The sequence below is a fragment of the Leishmania mexicana genome, chromosome 18 (genome assembly GCF_000234665.1).
Source record: "Leishmania mexicana MHOM/GT/2001/U1103 complete genome, chromosome 18".
NCBI lineage: Eukaryota > Euglenozoa > Kinetoplastea > Trypanosomatida > Trypanosomatidae > Leishmania > Leishmania mexicana.
This window is the reverse complement of record NC_018322.1, coordinates 560,715-587,517: the sequence shown is the minus strand read 5'-3', so window position 1 is coordinate 587,517 and position 26,803 is coordinate 560,715. Positions and strand designations below refer to the sequence as shown.

Genomic DNA, 26,803 nt, shown 5'->3' with positions numbered 1-26,803 from the left:
CCGGACACATCGGCTTCTATTTCCCACACGTCCTGCGTACTGTTGCCAAACATGTGTGAGTCAGCGGGGCAGTGGGAGGAGAGATCTCTCGGCTTGTTCGACTACGTCGTTCAAATTCCTTTGTTGTTTTTCTTGCACCTGCACTGCTCTCATTTTTTGGGGGGAGTCCCCCTTTCCTTTCCCATCTCGTCCTCTTGCTCTCTGCGCATCTAGGTGCGTGTGCATGTGTGCGTGTGTGTCCACCTCCTCCAACTCTTGCGTCAGCACACGACGCGCGCGCTGGCATGCCGCGTTGCGCACCCCCTTCCTTCCCTTCTCAACTGAGACAGAGCGCGCCGCCGCAGTAGCGCAACGTGCCTGTCGTCCGCAGTGCAGAAAGAGGACTCATCTATAAGCAAGACTTCAGGAGGGGGCGGAGGCACCAACATAGACACGCAGCCACACACAGCCACGCACACGCACACACACACACACACACACACTGGAGGAACGACAACAGAAGGCGGATCAACAGAAGCCAGCCAAGAAGAGAGAGAACCAGACATCAGAGGAGAACCGCACGAGTACAGAAATAAGAGGGGCGCCGTAGAATCTGAAAAAAGGAAAGCAGAAAGCACAGCAGGCGACGGAGCGTAGTGAACGGCGGCAGAAGGCGTGCAAACAATGCATGTGGTCCTTGCGTATGGACAGCCTCTGTGGATATCCGCGTACAAGCAGGCGGCCCGCTTCCTCTTTCGCGTCCGTCAACGCAGACCCCGCAGACGCGGTGCAACGGTAAAGGAACGACTCCTCAACAACTGTCAGCGAAATGAGAGAAAGAAGGCGCGTGAGCGCCCGGAGCGGGTATGCGGGGTGGCAACGAGATGAGCGGGGACTCCACATGTGCACGCAGACACGAAAACACAAGCCTGTTGCACAGAACGCAAGAGAAAGGCAAGACGAGGGCACCGAAAACGACACACTTCACGGATGCAGCCTCCCCAACGTGTAGCGGAGTGTGGTGAGGCACGCAGCTGTGAAGCGCACAAGAACCGTCTCTCCGCCATACGAAAGACAGACCGCATTATCTTCCTCCCCCCTCACCCCTTTTTCGTCCCCCCTCCCCCGATACCGAATTCCTCCTCGCGCACATATCTCACGGTGGTTTCTCTCATTACACGACTCCGACACACAGACACAAGCACAAGCGCCCCACATCGCCATGTCCCGCCCATTCAACGAGCCCGCGGCTGGTGCTCCTCGACGCTATGTTGTTTTCCGCTTCACTGCCATCTTTTCCTGTACGTCGCACTACTTCTCGTCTCCCCACGCATGTGGTGACACAGGGACCGGAGTCCATCGAGAAAGATCAGCCTCCCTGCAGCATCCTACCTCCGCCTTCTCCTCCTCTTTCTCTCTCGTCGTCCAAGCCACCCACCCGTTAGCCCCCGCAGCCCGCACGCACACTGGGTGCGCCCGTGCATGGCGTCCTGTCTCCCGCGAGTTCAACGATGGCTTGATCGATCCTGACAGACCCACGTTTTTTCGCCACTCCAGAGAGATCGAGCGCTCGCGCGCGAGATTGAAACGACGACTGCAGCCCTCGTGCACGTAAAGCTCCGCCGCTGCGCCTTTCCCGACTTTTCCCCGCCGCCGTTGCTGCAGCGAAGCAGGTGGACCATCCCCCTCCCCTCGCCCTCAACGCATGCATTCGGTGAGAGTGCATGCTCGACAGTCGAAGCGTGGGATGCGTGCGATCGAAGGACAAAAGGAAAAGGCGTGCCCAGCAAAGGGAGACGCCTATAAAGCAACGCCGCCCCAATCGTGCGCTCGCGTGTACCCAACCAGGCATGCGTTGGTGTCTGTGTGCCTGACCGTAACTTGGTGGTTATCTCGCGCGGAACGCATCCTCACCGAGGCACTGTTAAGAGAAGCAGAGAACACAAGAATGCACAACAAGACCAGAGAGAGACCGCCAGCAGCCGTCCTAGTAGCCCAACTCCTGTTGCAGGGTGCGCTGGTTGCCGTAGCCGGCCCGCTGCTGGTTGCTAGTGGTATTGTTGGCAAGAATGGCACAAGCCTTGTCACTGCTTGTCGCGTTAGCGTGGCTGGCGCTGCTCACGCCAGCGCCAGTGTTTCCCTTCCCTGAGCAGCCCCCCTTGCCAGGGGCAAGGGTGGTGTCGGCGAGGTCACTGTTCGCCTGAAACACCTGCTGCTGCTGCTGAGACGCAGGGAAAAGGCCGCTGTTCGGCGACAGCTGCTGCTGGTGTGCCTGGCCTGCGCCGTTGTAGCCGCCGTTCACGTACACCTGCGGAGACTGCGCATCACCACGGCGAGTCGACTGCTGTTGCTGCTGAGCCGGCGGCTGCAGTGATTGGGACGCTGGCGTCGACGGCTGCATCGGGGCACCATACCGGAGAGAATAGTTGCCTGCCTGCTGTTGAGGCGGCATCGGCGCTGAGAAGGCCGCCGCACCAGCGAATGCGCCAAAGCCGTTAGGCGCTATCTGCGGAATGTACGCCTGCTGCGGCTGATACAGCTGCGGAGCGGCGGCTGTGGCGGGGTACATGTACGCCTGCTGCGGCGCCTGGGGCTGTTGTTGCTGCAGCTGAGGAATGCCATAGGGGGTTCCATACGGATACTGCTGCGGTATGGGCATGTACCCGGCCATGAGTGGCTGCTGAAGCTGCAGCTGCGGCTGTAAGACTAGCATGCTGTTTGGGTTGCCGCCACCGTTGTTTCGCATGGCGCTGTTTTTGCCGTCGCCGTGCTGGTTGTTGTTACCGCCACGCCCGCCACGACCTGCACGACTGCCGCTGCCGTTGTTGTTGCCGCCGCTGCTGCTGCCCACGCCACCGCCTGAACGGTTGTCGCGGCCATTGCCATTACGGTTGGCGTATCCCGTAGAGCCGCCGCCGTTGTGGCGGTTGTCGCTGCCGTTGGTGCCGCCGGCGCTGTTTCGGTGGCCGCCACTGCGGTGGCCGTTGTTGTTCGCATTTCCGCCGTACTCGGGGCCGCTAACGTCTATGCCTTGACTGAGAAGGAAGGTGTTCGTGAGAATGTTGTTCGACACCATCTTGCGCAGCAGGTGGCGGCCGTAGACGGACTGATTGATGGTGCCGATGTGGGGCTGCACGAGCTCACTGATAACCTCGCGCTGCGTGGGCGAGACGGCTTCAAAGAAGCGCTGCACAACGTAGTTTGCGTAGGTGTCCTGCATCATGTTCACTAGGTAGTTTCCGCCCTGGAAGTCGCTCAGGGGCTTCTTCAGCTCTTTGATGATGGCGTCACGTTCCTCCTCGGTCGCCGTCGTCACGATGCGCTCGGCAACGTTGCTGGCGAACTTGCTGCACGACAGCGCATATAGCTGCGGCGTCAGCTGCACCACAAAGCGGTGGCGCAGATCCTCGGGCGCATTGAGCATGGCGTGCTGCACGACATAGTTACCGTATTGGTGCACCGTGAACTCGTTTACACGGCTCAGCACTGCCTCCATAAGCGGACGAATGTTCACCCCCTCCACGTCGTGGCACTTCTCGAAGGTGCGCTGCAGCACGCGGCAGCCGTAGGCGTGGCAGGCTAGGTCGCCCAGAGACGGAATGAAGGCGTCCACCACGAACTGCGCGGCCGAAGGGCATACCTCGACGACCTTCTGAACCACGTGGTTCGCATTTTGATCAAAGACAAAGTCCACGACTTTCCCATCCAGCTCACGGATGATGGCGTTGCGGTCGGCAGCGCGCATGTTCTCGACCGCCTTCTGCATAACACGACAGCCGTATGTCTGCACAGAGTACTCGAGCAGGTGGCCACGCACCTTCGCCGTGAGGCGGTCCAGCATCTTCGCCTCCTTGATCTCCGGAAGCGCGTTGGCGTCGTTCTCGGCCTTGGGCACCACGTCAAACATTTTCTGCAACACGTAGTTGCCGAACACATCGGTCGCCAGCTCCCCAAACTCTTCAATAACTTCGTTAAAGATGGAGACAATGTTCTCCGGCTTCTCTAGCAGGCGCTGCACGAGACGGCTTCCGTCCTGGTCCCGGCTGAAGGTGCAAACGTGGGTCTTGATCTGCGCGTAATCCCAGTCAGGGCGGAAGGTGTCAACGTAGAGCTTCACGAGTGCCTGTGAAGAGAGGTGTTCGGTCGCCTCCGGGGCGGCAGCGGCAGTGGCAGCGGTATTACAGTCGCGCTCTTCGTTCTCAACACGGTCGCCAACAGCACCATTCGTGGTGGAGACAGACTGCCTGTCGCCGCTCGACACCGCGAACGCACCCGGTGCGCGAGCCTCACGCACGAGGTGGTGGCGGCGCCGCGTCAACGGCGGCAGCATACGGGGGTCACGTGGGTTCTTGGAGTAGTACAATTGGTGGTAATCCTCCGTGTAGCGGTACTCCTCGTCTGGGTTCACCTCCTCCTCGAAACCTCCGACACAGAGAGAGCCCCCTGTGCCCATGATAGTCAGGACCATCGGTGCCGTTTCGGCACGGCGAACCGCGCGGGGGTCTGACATCAGTAGGTCATCGGCATTGGAGGTGAACATGTCATCGCCACCTGCGGAGCCCCAGTCGATATCCTCCACGCGAAGATGCGCGTCGGACGCGGTAGTCCAGTTAGCAGCCATGGCTTCGTTTTTTTTCTTCTTGGTTTTCTACCGGTTGATCGTCTCGCGGTGGGGTGCGCGGACGACGGGGGCGAGGCAGCCCAGGAGTAAAGATGTGTGTGAGCGTAGGTCGTGCCTGAGACAGTCTTCCCACGCCGGTGGCTTTCTCTCTTGTCTTGCTCAGGGGGTGCGCGCACTTACGTGTTTATACGCCCAAGTGCGCGTAACAGTGTGCCTATGCGCGTGCGTATGTGCCTCCGCGGTGAGCCCTCGAGGCGAAACACAAGTACGCACGAGAACCAATGTGTGCGCTTCAACAAGCAACAAGCGAAAAGGAAATACGGCGGGGGGGGCGTGTGCGTGTGTGTGTGTGGGGGGGGGGGATGAGGGTGCTCTTTCCTTTGGTCTCCTTCGCGGGCTCAGCAGTGGCAGTGATGACGCGGACAGGGACGGTGAAGTGGTGCTGCTGCACAACGGCAGAGAGAGCGACAATACCTGGTCGTGTGGGGAAGAAGAGGGGAGGAGGGGGTGTGGGGTCTACGTGATGAGCCGCTAAAGCAACGTGAGAGGGGCAATTATAGTGTTGATGGTGTGCGTTGACACTAGCCGCCACCAGACGACGTGCATACATGTGTGCGCATGCGTCACCGTGCACCCAGATCGCGCCCAGGCAGAGCAAAGCGAAAAAGAGGATGAGAATGAAGAGGAGGTAGAACAACGTTGTAGCGTGCGAGCCGCTGCATCTTCGGTGGGCGTGGTGGTGGGCTTCCATGCGGCATGCGCGTCTCTTACACTGCAGGGAGAGCGCGAGCACACCTCACAGACGCTGACGATAAAAAGCGTTGCGTCACAAAGGTAAAAGCACAAGAAGCAAGAGGGAAAACGAAATTGCAGCCGCAACGACGACCGTCGCAGCGACCTTCTTCCCGCTCTCTCCCCTTGGATGCGCGCGACGAGTAATAGAAGGGGCGGTGTCTGAGAGGGCGACAAGACACACACACGCCGCACATGTAAAGGAGCGAGGTGCACTTTCCGTTTCTCTCGCCCCACTTTGCCACGTCCGCTTGCGCTGCCTCGGCACTACTCAACAATACATCGAAGATTTCTGCGCCACCCTCTGCGGTCTTGAGCCTCTCTCGCTTTCCTCTTGTACGCACGTAAGGCTTTACCCTCATGGCGCGTTCATAGAAGCGACGAACGCCTACACAGACCCAGGGCCGAGGGATCGAGAGCGCGAGCGCGCGTGGTGACACCGCAAAATAAATGACGCATGAAAAGGCTGCAGCGCTTGTCGCCGCTCCACACGCGAACAGACCAAACCAAAAAAAAAACGAGAAAGAAAGACGGAGAGATGAAGTGCGCCACCGCAGTCGAGGAACGGCGACACACATACACATACACATGCATGTAAAAAAAACAAAGACTAGCAAGGTTGATGTCCACCTCCGCCTCCCCCTTCGTTCCAGGGAGGAGGAGGAGGAGGAGGAGAACCAGGGCAGCCACGAGACCGGCAACCGAAGCCTCGCCATCCCCTCACCACCACAGCAAACGCCAAATAGCAACTAGAGCGCGCACGTAAACACGCGTGTGACAGAGACAGACAGGAGGCACGCAAGATTTTAAAAAAAGAAAAGGAAAACGCGCACACGCACTCACATGATCGTGAGTGCGCATGTGTGCATGTGTGCGTCTGGGGGAGGAATGAGCGCATGAGTCTAGGAAATCTAAGCGGAATGAATTCATCGACAGAATTTTTTTCAAAACGTATATATATATATATAAGGGAAGCGGGCAAAGTAACCCATACCGAAAATAAGAACGCGAAGTTCGCTGCCATGGCGATCACCCCCTTTCGTGGGGGCCTGCCATCTGCTTTCCTTCAATACAGCCTGTACCAGGAAACGCGGTAAAAGGTAAAGGAACGCGAACACGTCGGGTTGCTTTCTCCGACGCACCAGCACGTCCGCAGCGCGATGATGCGCCTCAGCAAACAAGGTAGCAAGATGCGCTGCTGCGCGCAAACGCGCTTGACGAAGATGCAGTGGTGCGCTTCTGTTCGCACGCCACTATCTCCTCAGTACTGAGACAGCCTTCGCGCGCCAGCCGCGCGGTTGCAGGACGACGCACAAGATGTCCGCGCGGGCTAGCCGCTGGTGCACTGAAGTGGCGGCGGCGTGCCGACCGGCGATGCTCCTGGTCAGAGCGACAGCCCCGTCGGAACGCCGTCACCGGCGGCGGCGAGGTCGCCTGAAGGGCGACCTCGCTCGAGTAGACGTCGTAGTAGTTGGAGGTCAGTCGCTCAAAGACGCTGCAGTGCGCCGGCGGCACCTGACAAGTACGGTCGGCGGCGCTACCACGCGCGGAGACCATAGCGGCAGCGGGCTCTCCCACAAGCCCACGGGGATGCTGCTGGGCACGGAAGCGCGCACTGCGTGGAGTGCGGATGGTCGAGTGGCAAGGCGCGTGCGCACTCAGCGGAGCTGTCTCCACCTCGGCTACCTCAACCCCACCACCTTCCATCATACTGTAGCATCGCTCAATCCGCGCCACTGGCACCGCAGACCGCACCGTTTGGCTAGCGGAGGCGGTACGATGGGGCTTCCTTGGTGAGCCGCTGGCCGCAGCCGCAAGCATCTGAGCAGGATACCGCGAAGCTTGGCGCTGCAGCATAAGCGTCCCCCCGCTGTGGCCGCAGAAGTCGTACTTGACGGGCACGTCCTCGCTGCAAACCCGCTGGTACCCTGTCACACGCGGGCTTGCCACAACCGGCGCCACCGCTGGATAGGTAGCTAGAGCCGTCGCCGTTTTCTTGGTCTCGATCGGCCTCTTCCAAGTTGGCGCCTCAGTCAGCGCTTTGGCCCGCTTCGTCTCCGGCTTCCGTTTCTTCTTCTTGTCGTCCTTCGACGATGGCAGCGCCGCAGTCCACGATCGTGCGGGCATCGAGTCTGCACCCCCAGCGATATGCACGGCAGAAGAGCACAAGCGGCCCAGGGGAACCAATCCTGCCGCGTGTGCCGCGGCGGTGGCGGTGGGCACGGAGGTGAGTAGCGCTGAAACTGGCGTCGATGACGCGGTACGAGCGAAGTGGTAGTGAAGCGTGTCTGGGGGCTCCAGCGCAGAGCCGCTAACACCGCACACCGCTGCGGACGGTCGCGCTGTCAAGGCGGCTGTGGCGACGCTGTGAGCAGCCCTCTGCCGTCGAAGCTGATTCGGATGCGTTATGTACATGCCCGTCGTCTCATCCCAAGCAGCACCGCGCTTGATCGGGGAGGCGCCGCCAAGCTTCGACGGGGGCGGCGGTGGTGGCAGCTGGGGTGTGCCAGTGTCTGGGTGCCGCCCGTTGCAGGGTGAGTGGCTGTCGCTACCCTCCGCTTCGCGCTTTCTGTCTGCCACGGGCACGCGCGGCGTGCGGGGTGGCTGCTGAGTCTTGCCCGCTCCACCACTGTTGTTGGCCGCGGTTGCCGTATCGCCGGACCCACTGCCGCGCGTTGTCCTAGGCTGGTCGTTCGATGCCTTTGTGGGCAAGCGAGGAGAGCAAAGGCCGGAGGCAGGGGTGGTGTCGGTTGCTTCCTCGGGTGCTGGGCGATGGTCCTCCCTGGGAGACACCGGCGCTGCCGCCTCACGTTTCGTCGCCACCACCGCTGGTGGCGTCGGCAGTTGCGGCGCAGGTGCCGCTGCAACTAGTGCAGCCCAGTCCGTGCCGCACACACTCACAGCGCCACTGCCAGCCAGCGACGGCGGTGTCCAGGAGGGAGAGGTGCAATCGCGCCGGTGCGCGCACCGCACGGCTGTCGGCTTGGAGTCCGCGAAGCCGGCATAGTACCGCTGCCGCGGATGCGGGACCGGTGCGGTGTGCGTAGCTGTGTGGTTCGCGTAGCACTCCATGGGCTTGGCAGCCACCGTCTTTCGCGGCTCCTCGTCGTAGTCGCCGCCCTCGTATGCGGTGGAAGGCAGCGACAGAGGTGCGACCGGCGTAGAACCTGGAGCAGCAGCGGTCGCCGTGGTGCTCGGCTTCGGTGCCGCCGGTGACAGACGCTGGCAACCTGGCGGCGGTACGACGGAGGGAGAAACGTCTCGAGCCTGCAACTCGACGGCGACAATGGTGGTGTTGGTCATCGCAGGACTCACCGAGGACCGACGCTCGCTGTGCGCGACACCAGCACTGGGAGAGCTTGCGGAGCTGTTGCTGGTACTGCCGTGCTGCTTCAGAACAGCATCCAGCGCTAAGAGTGGCACAGCGAGTACAGCGGCAGCCGCCCCGGCATTGGCGCGGGAATCACGAGAACGCAGCGTTACGGTTGGCGGCATGACCGCCTCCGCCCCTTCCTCCCTCGCTGGAGTCTTGGTCGGTCGAAGCTCAGCGTCGTCGTCGCTGTCCTCGCTCGACATGGAGGAGACGGTGACGAGGGTGCACACTGACTCGCCGCTCCGCGTCACACGCGTGCGATGCAAACAGCTCCCGGCCTTTGCTACTGGCGATGGCGCGGTGCTGCCACTGGCGGGCATGACGGCGCGCCCGGTGCCAGTGGGCTTGCGCACCTCGTCTCTGAGAGCGGCATTGCCGGTCGGTGCCCACGCACCAAGAGGCCTCTTCGCACCGGAAGCAGCGGCAGCCAGCGTGTTGGTCGACAGCGACTTGAGAGCCTTGGAAGCAGCCAAAACCGGCGCCGCAGCGGAGGCAGTGGTGGTGGTGGTGGTGGTGCCGCCGGAACGCGAGGCCCTGGCGCTGGTGCCGCCGTGAGAGCGGGGAGAAGCTCCACTGTTGGCCAAGACATACTCCACGCCGGCTGCGGCGTCGTTCATTTCGAAGAAAATGCGCAAGGCTTCGCATCGGACATTCGGTGTGGCGTGCGCGAGGAGGAGACGCTCCTGCTCAGTCAGCTTACGGTCTGTGTAGCGTTGCAGCAGTGTCTGCATGGACGCCGGCAGCGTGACACCGCTGGCGTCAGTGGACTCCCTACATGGCATGATGAGGGTTGCAGGAGGGGAGGTGGCGAAGAGATGAACAGCGGGCCGCGGCGTCTGTCGGTCAGTCGCGAAGGCTTCTATGCAGATCGAGAGATCGATAGGGAGGCCGCAACAGCAAAGTGAGCGGAGAGCGATGATCGAGTGACGATATGAACAAAATGAGAGAGGGAAAAGGCGGCGGCGGCGGTGTGGGGGATATGTGTGAGGCCGATACCGCCTGCAATGAGGGCGTGCACGCGGACAGGGGGCGGGAAGGTCGAAGATGCCGCCACCACCGTACAAGACACAAGAAAGGCTCTCGTTACGGTAACAGAGAGGTAGAGAGAGAGACCGTAACAATGCGAGGAAAGAAAAACCAATCAACAGCGCCGAAGATCAAAGAATTCAATGTTTATACGTGCAGCGCGGACGCCCCTCCCCAACGAGTGTGTACGTGCGTGTCTGCCACGCGTAAGTGTGCGTGTGTCTGCAAGCGTGACTCACTTTGTGTTGAAGAGAGAGAGACAAGGGGGACGGGTGGGAAGGAGAGAAGGACCGCGATGAAACGAGCACGGCCAACACACCAATCGAGAGGTTGGGCGAAATCCAAAGCAAAGGCGTGCGATTGTGCACAGGCGAAGCAAAATCGGGGCGCACAAGTTGTCCGCAGATAGAAATAACCAGTGCGGAGAGATGATAAGGAGAAACAGGAGGGAGGAAGATCGTTGTGTCTGCAAAACACGCAGAGTGCGCGTGTCAGCTGAGGTTGGGGGGAGTGGGGTGCACGTGCGTGCGCGTGAAAAGGGAGGGAGGAAGAGCGAAGGAGACGGCGGTCGAGGGAAATGTGTGAATGCAGCGCAACGGTGGGGAAGTACCAAGGCGAGAGGATTAGACACAGAGGGAGGGAAGAAAGGGGTGGAGGCTACCTCACTGAGGGGCTGGCGCTAAGAAAAAGGCAGAGGCGGATGAGCGATGATGGCATGTCTCTCCCTCTCCTTTGGGGACGATCACGGCGCGAAGCGCTCGCGGATGGTGTACGAGGGGGGGATGGAAAAAGACACAACTCGCGCGCCCTCTGCCCCGACCCACCACCCACCCCCTTCCCCAAACCCGCGTGCACGCCAGTGAAGACACGAACCACACATGATCGGTGCGCACGTGCTGCCCTTTACGTGTGTGCGTGTGCGTGTGTGTGTGTGTGTCTGCGAAATGAGTAGAAAGACGAGAAACGAGGAAATAACGAGGAGAAACACAAGGAAGCGCACGAGAGAGACACACCGGTGGGAGAGAGGGGAGGAAGGGAAGGCGGAGGCGGAGGCGGGAGGGCGGGGGGGGACAGCACCAGCTGCCTCTCGCCCACGTCCGTCCTGCCAAAACCCTCTCACTCTGACGTCCTCCCTCCCCTCTCTTGTTCCCCTTCCCCCGACAAGCCGGGTGTCCGTCCTTGGACATGTTTGTTTTCTTGTCCGGCCGCTCACTTCTTCACCAGCTTAGAGCCGACCGGCTGGCGCGTCGTGGTGGCCTTCTTCGCCGGCGCCTTCTTCTTGGAAACCGTCTTGGTGGAGATCTTCTTGGTGATGGCTTCCTTCTTCGACTGCTTGCTCTTCTTCTTATTCGCGGTGCGCTTATGCGAGAGCTTCATCTTGTTGTGCTCCTTGAGCGCCTGCTTGACGATGCGCTGCTCCTCCACGAGGAAGGCGCGCACGACGCGGTCGCGGACCTGATCGTGGCTCAGCACACCACCGTACGCGCGGGACACGCTCTTCTCGTGGCGGGAGGCGAGGCGGGCGTCGATGTGGCGCAGCGCCTTGGTGCCACCAAGGCGCTTGTGGCCGAGCACCCACGGGGTGTGGATACCCTGCGAGCGCTTCGAGCGCTTCTGCATCACAAGCTTGTTGCCCGGGGTGCGGACCATCTTCATGCGGTTGCCACGAGTGGCATAGTGCATGCGACGGCGGTACTGAACGCGAGGGCAGGACATCTTCTACGCGTGAGGAGTGCTTGGGTACGTAAAGAGGGACCGGCAAGAAGACCAAGCTATCCCTGTTCTCAAAGCGCTTCTGGTCAGTTGTGTATGGGTATACGTGTATTGCGCGTACGTAGCCAACGGGGGAGAGAGAGTGAGGGAGAAGTTCGGGATAGAAAGAAAGTCATCGTGGCCTCCATAGGAGATGCACCGTGATGACAGACACGCACGCGCACATACTCATCTCCGCTCAGCTCATACACAGAGAGAGATCGACAGACTGAAAGACACAAGAAAGTGCGTGTTCCTGGCCCCGTGCGCCCATACCCCACGCTCAGTAGAAGAAAGAATCGGTGCTGTAGAAAAGGGGGTGAGGGGGAGAGGGGGCACAGACGTCATCACTCAACTCTCTTGTGAACATTGAACGCGATGCAGCTGTCGTTTGCCCCCTCTCCCCCCTCTCCCTCTAGAGGCATGCGACGCGTCGTGGAGACGTGTGCCACGCAGCAGTTCTCCATTTTCTGTTGTTGTTTTTTGATCTCTGAGAGATCCACGCGCCACAGCAACAACGGCGATCGTCAAAAAAGGCGCATGCACGTCAGAAAAAGCCCCGTTGCGTCCTGGCGGGCAGCGACGTAGGCTCCATCTCGACAAAACGCTCCCGCTCCTCGGCCGACTCCGCGTTGCCATGCCGCACCTCGCGCACATCGAGCACGCGATCGCTGAACATGACACCACCACCGCCGGTCAGGGAACCGATCTGCAATATTGCCCAGTACAAGAGATGAAGATAATCCAACTCCTCCAGCGGGGACGCGGGGTGCATTCTGCGCAGCTCCACGTCCCAGTCGAGCTCGTGCCACTTCTTTTGCCGGCACGCCTCAATCACCATGTGCAGCCGCACCGCTGGCGGCAGCGCCTCAAGAGGGTCTTCCTTCTTCAACACCTCCATGCCGAGATTGTAGATGTCGCTGTACCGCATGCCGCGCACCATGTAGGCGTAGTCGCGCTGGTCCTCTGGCGAGAGATCCGTGACGGCGTCCATTTCCTTGAAGTAGCTGACTACGATGACAGCAATGAGGCAGGAGACGAGGACGAGCAGCACCACATTGCAAATACGAATGCCCCACCTCACACGCCGCTCTGTCAAGCCCCGGAAGGGCGCGTATAGCCGCGCGTACCACTGTGTCGAGGCGTACCGGTTCACGATTTCCTGCCGCTGTTCATCAGACAGCTGCACCGTCATCGGCTCGCGGCGGCTCGAGTTGCGCTTGTTCAGCCCGTTGATCGCCGCCAGTAGCCGCTCTGCCGCGCGAGCCTCGGGGTTGTGCTTCGACTCCTCACCCCACTTGTCGAAGTACATGAGCGGGTTCATCGGCTGCTTCTTGCGGCCTTCACTCCCGCCTTTGATGAAGCTCCAGAAGCCCCCAGGTGGCTCTGTCAGTGGCCCCGCCGCGGACGACGACGTCGCAAACGATGTGGTAGAAGACGCAGACCCATCGGCCGAGGCGCTAGCTCCTGCGGCGTACTTTGCCCGTCTCTGAGCCGCACGTAGCGCCTCGTCCTGCTGATCTTTCTGATACGTTTCGAATCTGCGTGTCTTATCCTGCCACGTGCTGGTGTGTGGCCTTGCCGACGTACGGCGCTGATACCGACGACTCGTGAGAAGCGCAGTGGGGGTCGACCGGCAGTAGGACGGAAGGCAATCCAAGCGCGACAAGAGACGGCACGCGAGGCCAGAGACAGGAGCGGAGGGGCAGAAGAAACGGCACGATGGGGACGACGGAAATACGACGGTGCCACAAGAAGGCCATGCCGCCCCCGTCGCTGCAGTGGCAACACAGCTCCCTGAGAGACGCGCTGTGATGCAGAACCTGTACATCTGTGCTACATGCATGCGAGTGCGTGAATGTAGGTTCGCATATGGTTGGGGGAGAGGGGGGGGACAGGAGGAAGGAGATCCGTTGCGGCACCAAGAAAATCATGCGCACGCGCGCCTGCGGGCCTCGGTGCAAACCGGTGCAGCCGGCACCACCACGGCCGGTGCGCAAAACAGTAAGAGAGGAAGAGAAGGGTAGATGTGATGGGGAGATGGAGATAAAGAATCCGTGCAGAAGACGAAGATACGGTCAGAGAGGAGGACAGTGCAGGGGCGGCGATCGCGCAGCTGAGGTCCGCTTAAGGTGCGTGGTGCTTGCAGTCTTGCCTCCCCCCCCACTTCCCCCTCCCCTCGCTTCATCGCTCTCTTTCTATCGCTGTCGAACACGGAAAAGACAAGATGGCACGCAAGAAAAGGCATCTCCCGTGGCTGATGTAGTCAGCCGCCCCATCCAGCCACCGCTTCCACCGTACACGCGTGAGGGAGGTGGGAGAGAGAGGACAGGATGGAGGCGCGCGTGAGAAGACTTACCTACCGCCGCTGTCATGATAGAGGATGGGGGAGGGGGGAGGACTCTTGACACGTACTCGAATACGCTGCACCTTTTTTTTCGCGTGAACGTTTCGCGCGCGTGTGTATGCGATGGTTTCCCTTTCCTTTGTTTCGTTGAAAAATTAACGTTAAGGGCCCTTCACGCCGCGTACCGCCGCCTCCCCCCACAACCCATGTCTTCGCCCTTGGCCTTTCTCATTCTTCACGTCCTGTGTGCGTGTGTGTGTCAGTGAACTGCGGCGCGTGCGTCGGCGTGCGGATGCACGAGAGACATCTGCCCATGCTGCCTTTCACCGTCCTCTATGCGACGTGTGCCCACAGGTGCATCGCCATGGCGCATCGTAGGCAAAGGCGGTAGCGAACGAAGCACCGTCCTTCTCGCCCTCAAGCCCCCTTCGCCCATCTTACACGCTCGGTCTTGGATGTTTTCGCTCGGCAATCGCGCGCAGCCGACGGACCGGATGCCGGGCGAGATGACGAGCGACAAGAAAGAGAAAGAGGAACCATGCGCAGGCACACACACACACGGGCAGTCAGACGCAGCAACACAGTCACAAGCGCGGAAGCACGTCTCTACAACACCCACACACACGACTCGCATGCCGTGCGGCGCAGTGCGCCTAACCATTATCGTACACGGAACGCACACGTGCGCCAAAGCAGCCCAAAGAGAGCACAGAATCTAGACACGAGAGGATGGACGCCACACGAAGGAAAAAGCATGCAGACACGTGGGAGAAGAGGTGCGGAGGATGGACAAGACGTAAAGGTGAGAAAGAAGGCCAGAACACGTCAATCCAGTACACTCGCACACACGCACAGAAAAAGAGAGACACATGCGCACACACGCGCACACACACACAGACACACCGTCCCTCCTCCCTTCCCCCTCTTCCCCCCCCGTCTCCTCTCCAATGGATTTGTGTACCCGTGCGTGTGTACACATGCATGCATGCCTCTTCGCTTTGGCATGATCACCAGCATGCAGTGAACTCCGCCTCGCTGCTTGGCGCTGCTCTTCTTCCTTTTTGGGGGGGTTTCGGTCACCATCGCGGGAGGTGAGAGAGGAGAGGAGGGCAGAGGGCGGAGGGGCGGGGGTTCGACGGAGAGCGCTTAACACACCCACGCACGGCTGACAAAAAAGGAGCGAAAAAGAAAGAAAGACATTCATTACAATTTTCTTCGATGGTGTGTGGGTGTGTGTGCGGGTAACGCGTGATGCGCACGTGATAGGCATACGCGGACCTGGGCTGTATGTGCACATACGTGCGCCCCACCCCACACGCCCACCCACCCACCCCCTCTGCTCACAAGGCGTATTCGCTCTTCTCGCTGTCTCAGGAGCACGGGTCCGCACACACGCGCATAGATGCGGGAAGAAAAAAAAGATTGCCGTCGCTCGCCTCGCCTGTTTCCTCTATTTCGCTCTTGTTGTTTCGTGTAGGCATCGCACAGAGAAGACACGACGACGTTGATGGAGGAGTGAGGGTTGGATGACGTGAGGCGGGGAGCACACATCCGTACGTGCACGTGCTCTAGGTTGTGCGCCGTTTTAAAAAATAACATAGGGAGAGACGCACATACACACAGCACGATTTCCACGCCAACAAGGACAACAAAGGCAAACCAGCAAGGCGTGAGGAAGAGCAGGCCAAGCCACAGACACACACAGAGAGAGCGAGAGAGCGTGGCACGCAAGGCGTCACACACACACGCGCACACACACAAATGTTGAGGCATACCTCCTCGGCTTCACTTCACTATCCGTCTTTCCTGATTAGGGCTTGTGGTACACGGTACCCTGGCAGGTGCGGTGCTCGTACTGCTCACCCACGTAGATATCCGTGAAGAGTTCATCCAACTTTGTCATCGCTTGTTTCTGGGCCTTCTGCAGGTCCTGGTCCACCTCCTTCTTTACGTCTTTCTCCAACTTGTTCATCTCGTCCTCGGTCATGATGCCCTCGGTCGCCATGAGCTCGCGCATCTTCCGAATGCAGTCACGCTCCTGCTTCACATGCTGGATGTCGTTCTTGGTGCGGTACTGGTTGTCGGGGTCCGACATGCTATGGCCCATGTAGCGGTAGCAGTCCAGCTCCATCACTATCGGGCCCTTGCCCGACATGCAGTGGTCTCGTGCGTAGCGGGTGCCCTCCTGCACCGCGAGCACGTCCATGCCATCCACCTTGATACCAGGGATGTAGTCACCACGGCGGTAGAACTCCGACTGATAGGAGCCGCGAGCGGCGCTAGTGCCCATGCCAAAGTGGTTGTTCTCCACAGCGAAGATGACAGGGAGGCGCTGCAGAGCGGCAATGTTCATGGACTCGTAGATCTGGCCCTGGTTGGCAGCACCGTCGCCGTAGAAGGTGACCGCGACGTGCTTCGGGCTGTCGCGGTTCTCCATCGCGAAGCGCCAGGCAAGGCCAGCGCCGATGGAGACCTGCGCACCGACGATACCATTACCGCCGTAGAAGCCGTTGCCCACCTTGTACATGTGCATCGAGCCACCCTTGCCCTTGCTGCAGCCGCCCTGACGGCCGAACATTTCGGCGAAGACATCCTCGGGCTTGCCACCGCGAGAGATGTACCAGCCGTGGTCGCGGTAGCCAGTAACGATGGGGTCCTCGAAGGACAGAACGTTCTCCATGCCAGCCGGGATGGCCTCCTGCCCAATGTAGAGGTGGCAGAAGCCGCGAATTTTTTTTAGCTTGTAGGACTGATCGCACAGAGACTCCATGCGGCGGATGCGGAACATCAGGGCAAGACTCTTCTTCAGTTGCTCCGTGTCGTACGCCGCCTGCGTCGGCAGTGGTGCCATGTCGGTGCGGCCTGCCGTGTGGAGCTTGAATGGGCGCTGCGGCTTCAGCGAAACCGTCTTGGTGTCCAGAAGGAAGCGAGTCGCGCACTTGAGCATGACGATAGAAAAATGTGCGTATGTATGTGGGGGGAGAATGAATGAATGAGAGAGGGATGTGTGTGCAAAAGGGGTCGGTTCGAGACAAAAATAGCTGTGACTACGCGTAGGCCCCGTGCATCGTGAGGCATGCGTGTGTGTGTGTGCGTGTGTGTGTGTGTGTGTGTGCGGAAGCATAGGCGGGGAAAGGAGAGGTATGCAGGGAGGAAGACCAAGAGAGATGCAGAAAAGAAAGAGATGCCCGGCAATGGGAAAAGAAGATGGCACAGCCCGAGAAATACCGAGAGACGGATACACGAGCAAGGGGACGCAAGAGAGAACCCACAGGGCCACGCCCATCGCCCACGCACAAGCACCGCATCGCATGTCTATTTCCCGTGCGCCTCGATATATCACCACCCTCAGCCATTTCCCTTCGAAGAAGATGAGCCTTTGGCAGACCCACGCCGGATGCCCTGAAAGCGCAGTTCTTGAGTCGCCTGTGCACGTGAGACTTGCCCATCGGCACGGCTGTTTTGACCATCGCTTCAGCTCACCCGTCTGCTTGGCACCACCTATATTATTACCGCTTTTCTTGCGTTGATTTCGCTTCTCTCATGCTCCCTTCTCTCGTACTCATATATATGTGCCTGTGTATGTGTACGTGTGCCGGGTGCGTTCATCAGCGTGGCTCTTGAAGAGTGCCGCAGCCAGTGCCACGACTATCCGTCCCCCTCCCCACACGCACGCATGCACACACACGCCCACGCACATCACCTTATCGACTCCGTTGGCTTCGCTTCCATTCGCGTCCTCTATGCTGGAGATCAGCTTTGGAAAGCACACCGAAAAAGAATGCAAACAATGCAACGGAGGTCCTGGAGATGCGGACACAGATGCACGCCGACGCACATACACACGCACATGCATCCACCAATCACGAAAAACGGGGGTAACAACTCGCGCCTTGGCCTCACCACTGAGACCTTCGAACAAAAAAAAGAGAGAAGAGAGAGAGACAGGGCGAAATAATATGGAGCGCCTCACGGGCCAAACGGAATACGGAACCCCCCCCCCCACACACACAGTCATTTCACCGGATATCGCTGCGTCTCTCTGGGCCTGTGTGTGCGTGTGCGTGTGTGTTGCTTTCTCTTGTTAATTTCTATACCGATCTCTCTATCTCTGCATCGATGTATAGACCGAGGGATATCTACAGATAGAGAGAGGTGTGTGTGTGTTATGAAATACTTTTCGTTCTTCTCCCTTGCCTTCGTGTCTGATAAAGGCGGGAGGAGGAAGCGAGAGAGAGAGACAAAGGGAGGAGGGAGAGAGGGAGAAGACATCGTCTCCCCCCTCTCCCTTTCTCCCTCTCTTCTTGGACAACAAACAAAAAAAGTGAGGGCGGAGAGCGGCACTTCCGGGGAAGAAACCGAGTGGGGCCATCATCATTATTATCCGCATCGTACGCGACCACAGGCATGCGTTTCGCCCTCCCTCCTCCACTCTCCAAATACACGAAAAAGAAAAACAACAACAGAGCATGCCAACGAGGAGAGCACATGATAATGTAGAGCCAAGCCAAAGAACGGGTGTGTGTGTGTGAGAAAGAGAGAGATCATCTCGTAAGCGAAAAAGAGGGCGCACGCACGCACACACGCACACCAGCAACGTGGTAAGGGGTGGGGGTGGGGTGGGGGGAAACCAAAAAAGGCCTGCCTCCCAAGAAGGTGAGAGAGCGAACGGAAAGGAAGAAGGCGTGTAGCACCGAATACACGAGCGTGTGCCGCCTCTCCCAGCAGAGACGAGAAACACACACACACACACACACGGGAGCTAGTGCGGGGGACGCGGTGCCCATTCTATCGAGAGTGGCCGCGAGACGCGTGGCGGTGCAGAGTTGACATGGGGAAAGGAGGCGTACATGCACGCACACACTCAGACAGTGAGAGACATGCATGACTGCGAACACGCCAAACTCGTGCTTCACTGACGCGATTCGGTAACCGCATCTTGCGCGTGTGTAAAGCTCGAGTACGTATCCGCACGTGGCCAAAAGTAACAAGAATTATAAGAGTGCTCAATACGGAGGTGTGAGGAGGAGGGAGGGGGAGGGGCACACAAATCGGCTCCCACTCACGTCCACATCAAGCAGCTCTCTCCCATTCCTCCACACACACGCACGCTCGCCCCCAAAAAAAAAGCACATACATTACAAAGAGAACAACGTCCACGATAACAGCACCGATAACCCGCCCTCGCCCACGGCTCCCTCCTCATGTGTCATGGGCTCGTCCTCCCTTCTTCGCACCGTCGTACCCCAACCCCCTCCCCACAGACACACACACACACATACATACACAGCAGCAGCAGCAGCAGCAGCAGCACATATCGAAGAACGGCGGAAGAGAGAGGGTGGGTGGGGGGGATGGGAGGGGGATGGGGGGAGGCATAGAAACAGAAAACATCTGCACAATCAGAAGAAAACTGAAAAAAAGAGGAGGGGTAACATGAGAAAACGGAAGGAGAAAGATGGACGGGCAGCCGCTAAGGTGTTTGATAAAGACGGGGCAGGGCTCGAATACACCAAGGCACGCACACATGCACAGACACACGTACGCACACGCACAGAAAACGAAATAATAATAGAGAGAGGCGGTAATACGAGAAAATATAAAACAGAAAAAAAACGGAAGACACAAAGGAGAAATAAAGAGAACCCCAAGAATACGGTGGGCGAATGCACGCGTGTGTGCGTGTGTGCGTGCGTGTATGTGTGTGTGTGTGTGTGTCCGAGCGAGGAAAGATTTCGCGTGTGCTCACATGTGTGCGGTCGTGATAGAAAAGGAAAAAGAAAAACGGCAGAGGTATGTCAAGAAGAAGAGGGGAGGGATGGGGCGGACAGAGGACAAAGTGCGTAGTGAAGCGCGACAGAGACACACGCACGCAGGCGGCACCCCTGCCTTGACACATCTGGCCTTCCCCCTCCCTCCCTTTTCAACTCTCCACCCTTCGGCCATCCTTATCACTTAATCGATCTCCGGCTCGTTTGTGGGCGCAGGCACTGCCTCCTCAGGATCCTCCTTCTGTGGCGCGGCCTCCGCACCCGCCGCCGCCTCAGCTGTCACGTCCTCCTCAGCATTCTCCGGCTCCTTGCTCTCCTTTGGCTTCGGTGGGGCCGGCTTCGTCATGACTTTGCTGATGCCCTGCTCCACCTCCGACGCCTTCTTCTCGAGGTCCGCTTTCGACAACGTCGGGTCCTGCGTCTTGGGAGCTGCCAGCATCGCCGCAACCTGTTGGTCCACCCACGCCTTCGCCTGCTCAGCGGTGGCCGCAGCCTCCTTCAGCTCGTCCTCGGTGATGTGCTCCTTCTTACCAATGAAGTCGAGCGCCTTCTGCCTGGCAGCCATAATGCGACTGTGAATATCCTTCGCCGCGAACTCGACATCCTCGCGAGTGCGAAGGCGGTTGTACGCGGCGTCGCCGATGGCGCGCAGCGCCTGTACACGGCGCTCGTACTCCTCAAATGTCGAGAACTCGCCGTCTTCGTAGAGCCACTGTTCATCCTCATCGCACTGGCGCACAAAGTTGGCCGCCGCATTCGGCGCGGCGTACTCGGCCAGCATGCCACCCGACGAGAAGCGAGGACGAAAGTCGAGGATGTAGCTCTCCAGTTCGTTCTTCTTTATGCGCGTGCGAACGATGCGGGAGTCGCGCTCGTACATCTCTACCTCGGCCTTGCGGAAAAGCACGACAGACTCGCCGCTGTGTCCAAGGATCTCGACGTTCGGCTTCACCGACACGACAACCGCAGCCTCCTTCGTCTTCTTGACCGGCTTGGATGGCTTGGGCTGCTCGGCAGGCGCCTCCTCGTTCTCCTTCCCCAGTCCCTCACCGTTCTCGGTGGCAGGGGTAGCGTCCGGCGCCTCCTCGACCTCGTACACGTCGATCGCCTCCGCCTTCTCCACCTCCACCACACCATCCGGCCGGATGCAGATACGGACGCGCATCTCGTTCACCGCACCCTTCACCTTCGAAGGCAAGCCCATCTCCCACTCACCAATGATGTAGTTGCACGGCTGCACAATCTCCTTAACCACCTCGTTTTCGTAATCGTAGAAGGCGTAGATCTTCGGCGCACTCGAGCACGGGAAGCGCACGTCCAGCTTCTTTGGGTAGCTGTCTGCCGCCCCCAGCAGCTTCACGACCTTGTTCACCTGCGGCAGGAAAGGCACGGAGCTGGGGGAGCGTGGGTTCTCGGCGTGGTAGCCCAGCAGAATCGGGTACGCTGGCAGCTCCGATACCTTGAACTCGCGTACCTGGAACTTCGGCGAAAGCATGGCCGCCACAATCGCGCACCCGCGTGCCGTAGACTCAGACGCGTTCAAAGTGAAGCTAGGCGCGCGGCCCAGCACCTCCTCCACCAGCCTCTTCATCATCGGAATACGGCAGCCACCGCCGATCATCTCAATGGAGTGGAAGTCCTCGCGGTTGACGCCCGCCTCGGCAAAGCCGCGCTCGATCACGGACTTGATGGAATGGAGAACACCTTGGCAGAGCGACTCCATGGTGGAACGCTCGAAGACTGGAATACTGACGTCGATGTCCATCAAGTTCTCGACGTTCAGCGGCGCCGATTGGTTCGCAGACAAGAGGTATTTGAGCCGCTCGCACGCCTGCAGCAGGCGCAGGCGAGCGCGCTTGTTCTGCGAGACGTCGACATTGTAGCGGGACTGCACCTCATTTAGCATGTGCTGGTAGAGGAGGTAGTCGCACTCACGAGTGCCAGTGTTGCGGTCGAAGGTGCGGGCGATGATTTTGCAGTTGCCGCGCCAGAACTTGCACACGGAGAAAACCGTGGCGCCATATCCGATGTCCAGAATGCCGACCACCTGCCCCTCTTCCATCGTCTCCTTCAGCGAGGCGCCGCGGAAAATGCCGTAGTCCACCGCTGACGCAGTTGTCTCGTTGATGAGGGACATGCAGTGCAGCCCCGCCACCTCAGCCGCCTGGTACATGAGGCGGCGCTGCTCCGCGGTGTAGTAGCACGGCACGGTGATCACGAAGTCGCGCACGTCCGCCTTCACGCGTGGGTCCGTCGTGGCAGCCTCGTTGACGTAGCTGCGCAGCCGCTGCAGCATCATGGCCAGCACCTGCTCCGGGTAGAAGCACTTCTCTTCTCCGCAGTAGTTGACGCTGAACATGAGCCGTCCGCTTTCGTCGCCGATGATGTTGCACGTCAGGAACTTGAGCTCCTGAGAGAGCTGGGGGTCGTCCATGTGCATGCCGATGAAGCGCTTCAGCAAAAAGACGGTGTTCTGTGCATTGCGGACGTAGCGGTCCAGCCCCTGCTCACCGATAAACCGCTCATCGTCGAGAAAAGAAATAATGGTGGTCGTCTCGCGCTTGCTGACCTCGTTCGTCACGATGTCCACACCGCCGTAGCGGGTGATGGCCACCGTGGAGTTGGCGTTACCGAAATCGATGCCGAACACAGACATGACACTGACACGTTCCGTCGTTGGTGGTTTACTTCTTCTTTTTCCGTGTCGTTGTGCGGTCTGCGCGTTGTGCGTTGTTCCGTGCGGCGTAAGGAGTGACGGGGGGTGGAGGTGAAGTATGAGACCAACTAGTGGAACTAGTATCGAGATCTTTAAGTGAAGATTGTGAAGAGACGGGTTATAGTGGTTGTGGGGTGTGCGTGACTACCACACAGGCATGTGACGGTTCAGGCGCAGGTCAGAAAGTGTAGTGGGAGAGCAAACACCAGCAAGCACGCACACACACGAGAGTAAAGTGCCACATATATATATATATATGTAAAGATGGAGGAGAGAGGGGGAGGGGAGAGTAGGGTGGAAGAGAGTGAGAGAGGGGCGCATCTGAGCTCGCACTTGCACACGTGTACACCATTTTCCCGCCTCGATCGTCTGGCGCACGGTTCACTGATGGAAGATCGGGGGTGGTGGGGGGAGGGGCGCCAATGACCGGTGAGCCTATGCCCCACCACAACGGCGAAATGGAGGGAGAAAGCGCGCCGCTTCTCTGGCGCGCACGCATAACACACGTCAGTGAAGACCATCACATCTGCGCAGATATGACGGGCAGCGAAGGAGGGGCGGCATTAGACGCTTGCACGTGCGCTTCCTCTTTTATTCTCCCTCTGCCCCTCTCGAGCACGTCATTCAAAGGTGAAGAGCGGATGTGCCCTTTCCTTCTTGGCCCTGCCGCTCTCGGCCGGTACACGCCCTCCGTTGCCGCTTGTGTCTTTTCAGTCACTCAGAGAGAAAGGGAGGCAGACAGAGAGAGAGAGAGCAGCCGCACGATGGCCTTCAGCGTTGTTTTCCGGTTGTTGGTGCATGTGAGCGTTGGGATTTTTGTGTGTGTGTGTGGGAGGGGGGGGTCGAGCATGCGGTGTAGAGCCACAAAAAAAAGACAGGCATCAAGCCACAATGTACCTTGCCGTCGCACACAAGTATACCTTAGCCAGCAGCAGCAGCAACAGCAACAACAGCGCCGGCAGCGCAGCATTCTACCACCACCACCCCTCTCTCGCCCGCTGCTGCTGCTGCTCGTGCCACAGGTGCTTACATACAGCCTCTTCGCGCTTTTCCTTTTCTAGTCTAACCACCACTCGTAAGGAGCAAAAGAAAACTCGGCACAGACACACACACAGGCAAAGAGACGGGCGTCACATCTGCGCACCGGCCCCCCACCCCCCGCATCCCCAGCAAGCGCGAGCACACCTCAATCCGGGCATCGCTGGCCGCCCCAACGCCACACAAGCGCACTGCAATGATGCACACGCCTTTTGCCCTTGCTCTCTGCCGCCCTCTTTCTCTCGCAATCAACGCCACGGGCGAAATGGGGAGGACGTGGAGGGCCGAACACCGGCACCGTCCGCCTCTGCGCCGGCCCCGCCGCCGTTATTGGAATGGCCGCCGGCATTCGCGAGCGTGCGGACGGGGCTGCGATGCTGCATCGACTGGGGCGTCCTAGACGGCGACGCCGCCGCAGACAGCTTGGTGGCGGCGCGACGAGGAGCGGGTGCTGGGGAAGCAGGAACAGCTGACGAAGACGCCGGTGCCACACCAGTGGCCGCCATTACACCCTCCCTGGTAGCAGTGCAGCGTCCCGTCGGATTGGTGTTGCAGAAGACGTGATACCGTGCGCTATTCTCTTTGGCTGAGGACACCTGGCCACCAATGCGCTGCGCCGCAGCGCTGGCTTCCCGGCACACCCGCTCAAAGTCGTCCTCGCGCCGCGCCTGCAGCTTCGCGTCTTCGAGAAAGGCATCGAGCTTCTTCGATAACTGATCCCGCTCGCGCCGCAGCAACTCAGTCTCTTCCTTCGCCTTCAGGGCGTCACGGCGTGCTGCTTCAGCAGCCTGGCGTAGCTCCGGCAGCTCCCGCAGACGTCGCTGAAGATCCTCCATCTGTCTGTGCCACTGCGCATCGCCGACAGCGCGCTGCTTGAGCGCCTTCACCTCCTCGCGCAGCCCCGTGCACTCCTTCTGGATAAGCTGATACTGCTCGTGCAAGCGAATGTTCTCGCGCATCAGCTGCTCCTTGTCCTGTGTCTGACGATCCTCGGCCATGCGAGCCTTCTCCACCTCGGCGCAGCGGGTGCGCAGCGTCTTGACTTCCTCGTGTATCAAGGCCAGCGCCTTCTCAGCGGCTTTCCAGTCCGCGTGCAGCGTCGCATAGCGCTGCTCCTGCCTCGACTTTTCGCTTGCCAGCGCCGTGACCAGCTCCGCTTTCTCCTTATCGAGAACGTCGCAGCGTCGCTGAAGCTCCTGCGCGAGTGTGCTGCCCTCGCCAGAAGCAGCGCGGAGCTGATCCGCCTCCACCTGCGTGCGCTGCCGCTGCTCCACCGCCTCCTTGTATTGGCCGCGCAGCCGCTCCAGTTCTTCCTGCATGTGAGTCAGATCTCTCTGAGCGGTGCGATGCTCTACCAGGGCAGCACTCTCGCGCGCTGCCGTCTCCTCGCTCTCTCGCACCGCTGCCCGGGCTGCCTCCTGCGCCTCGTCTAGTTGGGCCCGCAACGATGCCAGCTCCTCCTCCATCACCGCCCGCACTCGCTGCAGGTCGTCGCGATGTCGCCCCATGGCCGCCGCCTGTTCAGCGGCCGTTTGCACCTTGTGGGCCTCGTACTCCTTACTCCGTGCCTGCAGATTGCGCTCCACAACGTCCAGCTTCGCGACCGTCTCCTCCAGCCTGTGCTGCAGCGTCGTCGCTGTGTCGTCTGCCACCTCGCAGTCGTGCTCGAGCTCACGTACGCGGGCGTCGTACTCGTCCTGCATCGTCCGCTGTGTCGCCTTCATCTCCGCCACCACGGCCTCGGCGCGCAGCCGCTCCTCGCGCAAGGTGTTGTGAAGTTCTTCTATCTGCGACGCGGCATCGTGCAGCGCGGCGTCTGCCTCGGTCAGAGCACTTGTCTTCTGGCTGCTCGCCTGCTCGTGCTGCGTGCACTGTCGCTCCAGCTCTTCCAGCTGCCGCTGCATCGCACCGTTGGCCTCCAAGAGAGCCACCATTTCCGCCTCGTGCGCACGTGCCAGCACCGTCTGGGACTCGACCAGCTGCTGCGCCTTGCCAAGCCGTTCCGTCATCGTCTCCAGCTGCCGCTGCACGTAGGCGTGCTCCTCCATCGGCACTGACCCACCCTGTGTAGAGCGCAGCTTCATCTCAGACAAAACAACAGCGTGCTCGTTCTGCAGCAGCGTGAGCTGCTGCCAGAGGTCCTTGTTCTCGGACATGACTGCCAGCAGGAACTCGTGCGTCTCACGCTCGACACCGTCGCGGTAGTCCGTCCATTGCTTGTCCACGTCGTCGAGAGCTGCCTCGGCACGCTTTAGTCGAGCGTCGACATCCGTGGCAGCCGACAGCACGGAGCTGCGCGCCACGAAGAAGTTTGTCTGCGACTCTTCGCTAGACGCTGTCAAGGACTCTAGCGACGTCAGCAGCCGATCGACGAGGGCCTGGTGGGTATTGTGCATCTCGGTCTGTATTCGGCGCACCTCGACAGTGGGAATGAAGTGAGACCGGTCTTCCAGTCGGAGCTGCACCTCCTTCGGGTCCAGCCCCTTGCTTGCCTCAAGCTGCAGGAGACGGCGCTGCAGGCGCTCCTGGGCCCACTCCGCCTCCCGCAGCGCCAGCCGCTGCTCTTCCCGCTCCTTCTGCACCTGATGGCGCTGGTTGCGCTCCTTGACCAGGTGCTCCTCCAGCGTCTTGACGTCGCTCTCGGTAGAGGTCAGCTTCTCCACTGTTGTGCTGTAACGGTGCGTGAGGGACGTGTACGCGGCCTTCTGCTCATTGAGCTGCTGGCGCGTGTCGACGAGGCGGGAGTTGGTCTCCTGCAGCTCTGCCTTGAGTCGCTCCGTCTCGCGATGCGCCTGCTGCACCTGCTGTTGCAGAAGCCTGCGCTGAAAATCTAGACTGGCCTCGCTAACGTAGGACTGGCCGGCCACCCCGAGCGACGTCGAGAAGATTTGAGTCGACGGCGGCGGCATCGCTGCCGCTGCCAAGGGATCTGCGTAACCGTCATGGGCACCAAATTCCTGCGAAACCTGCAGGTGAAAGCCTCCCATAGCAGCTCCGTGGCGAGACGGGCTGCCGCGCTGAGTTTGGGTGATCGCCGCGCCGCCATCCACGGAAGATCGATCGGCAGGGGAGCCGAACAACCTCGGATCGGCATCCTGCAAGGGTATGATGAAGGCGTCTTTCCCAGGCATCATCTGCGGCGCGAGTGAAGGGAGCTTGTATGTGGATGTATGCGTGAATGTATGTCAGTGGTCTACTCTACACTAGCGAATAGGCGCGCATGGGTGTCTTTGCGTCGGTGTGGGCCAACACACCAACGCGGATGCGCGAGTGCTTCTTCAGACAACGATCAGTTTAACCAAAACAATTTTGTCCACTTGCGAGTGTGGTCAGGGCGAACAAATCTCTCGCCGGCGAGAGGGAGCACTGTGGAGGGACCCGATAGGGA

The 26,803-nt window shown here is 59.8% G+C and overlaps 7 protein-coding genes across 7 annotated transcripts; all 7 read right to left on the bottom strand.

Moving 5' to 3' along the window:
* Positions 1-1,966: 1,966 nt before the first annotated feature.
* On the bottom strand, positions 1,967-4,600 carry LMXM_18_1420 (putative pumilio protein; the record flags this gene model as incomplete). The annotated part of the gene is made up of 1 exon (XM_003874104.1): positions 1,967-4,600. The coding sequence occupies one exon, from the start codon at positions 4,598-4,600 to the stop codon at positions 1,967-1,969; it is 2,634 nt and encodes an 877-aa protein (XP_003874153.1).
* Positions 4,601-6,562: 1,962 nt separating this feature from the next.
* LMXM_18_1410 (conserved hypothetical protein) lies at positions 6,563-9,547 on the bottom strand (the record flags this gene model as incomplete). The annotated part of the gene is made up of 1 exon (XM_003874103.1): positions 6,563-9,547. The coding sequence occupies one exon, from the start codon at positions 9,545-9,547 to the stop codon at positions 6,563-6,565; it is 2,985 nt and encodes a 994-aa protein (XP_003874152.1).
* A 1,453-nt stretch (positions 9,548-11,000) lies between these two features.
* LMXM_18_1400 (putative 60S ribosomal protein L34) lies at positions 11,001-11,507 on the bottom strand (the record flags this gene model as incomplete). The annotated part of the gene is made up of 1 exon (XM_003874102.1): positions 11,001-11,507. The coding sequence occupies one exon, from the start codon at positions 11,505-11,507 to the stop codon at positions 11,001-11,003; it is 507 nt and encodes a 168-aa protein (XP_003874151.1).
* A 583-nt stretch (positions 11,508-12,090) lies between these two features.
* LMXM_18_1390 (conserved hypothetical protein) lies at positions 12,091-12,867 on the bottom strand (the record flags this gene model as incomplete). Its single annotated transcript, XM_003874101.1, has 1 exon — positions 12,091-12,867. The coding sequence occupies one exon, from the start codon at positions 12,865-12,867 to the stop codon at positions 12,091-12,093; it is 777 nt and encodes a 258-aa protein (XP_003874150.1).
* Positions 12,868-15,700: 2,833 nt separating this feature from the next.
* Positions 15,701-16,837, bottom strand: LMXM_18_1380 (putative pyruvate dehydrogenase E1 component alpha subunit; the record flags this gene model as incomplete). The annotated part of the gene is made up of 1 exon (XM_003874100.1): positions 15,701-16,837. The coding sequence occupies one exon, from the start codon at positions 16,835-16,837 to the stop codon at positions 15,701-15,703; it is 1,137 nt and encodes a 378-aa protein (XP_003874149.1).
* A 3,008-nt stretch (positions 16,838-19,845) lies between these two features.
* On the bottom strand, positions 19,846-22,317 carry LMXM_18_1370 (putative heat shock protein; the record flags this gene model as incomplete). Its single annotated transcript, XM_003874099.1, has 1 exon — positions 19,846-22,317. The coding sequence occupies one exon, from the start codon at positions 22,315-22,317 to the stop codon at positions 19,846-19,848; it is 2,472 nt and encodes an 823-aa protein (XP_003874148.1).
* A 1,346-nt stretch (positions 22,318-23,663) lies between these two features.
* Positions 23,664-26,549, bottom strand: LMXM_18_1360 (conserved hypothetical protein; the record flags this gene model as incomplete). Its single annotated transcript, XM_003874098.1, has 1 exon — positions 23,664-26,549. One exon carries the CDS (start codon positions 26,547-26,549, stop codon positions 23,664-23,666), a length of 2,886 nt encoding a protein of 961 aa, XP_003874147.1.
* Positions 26,550-26,803: the final 254 nt, after the last annotated feature.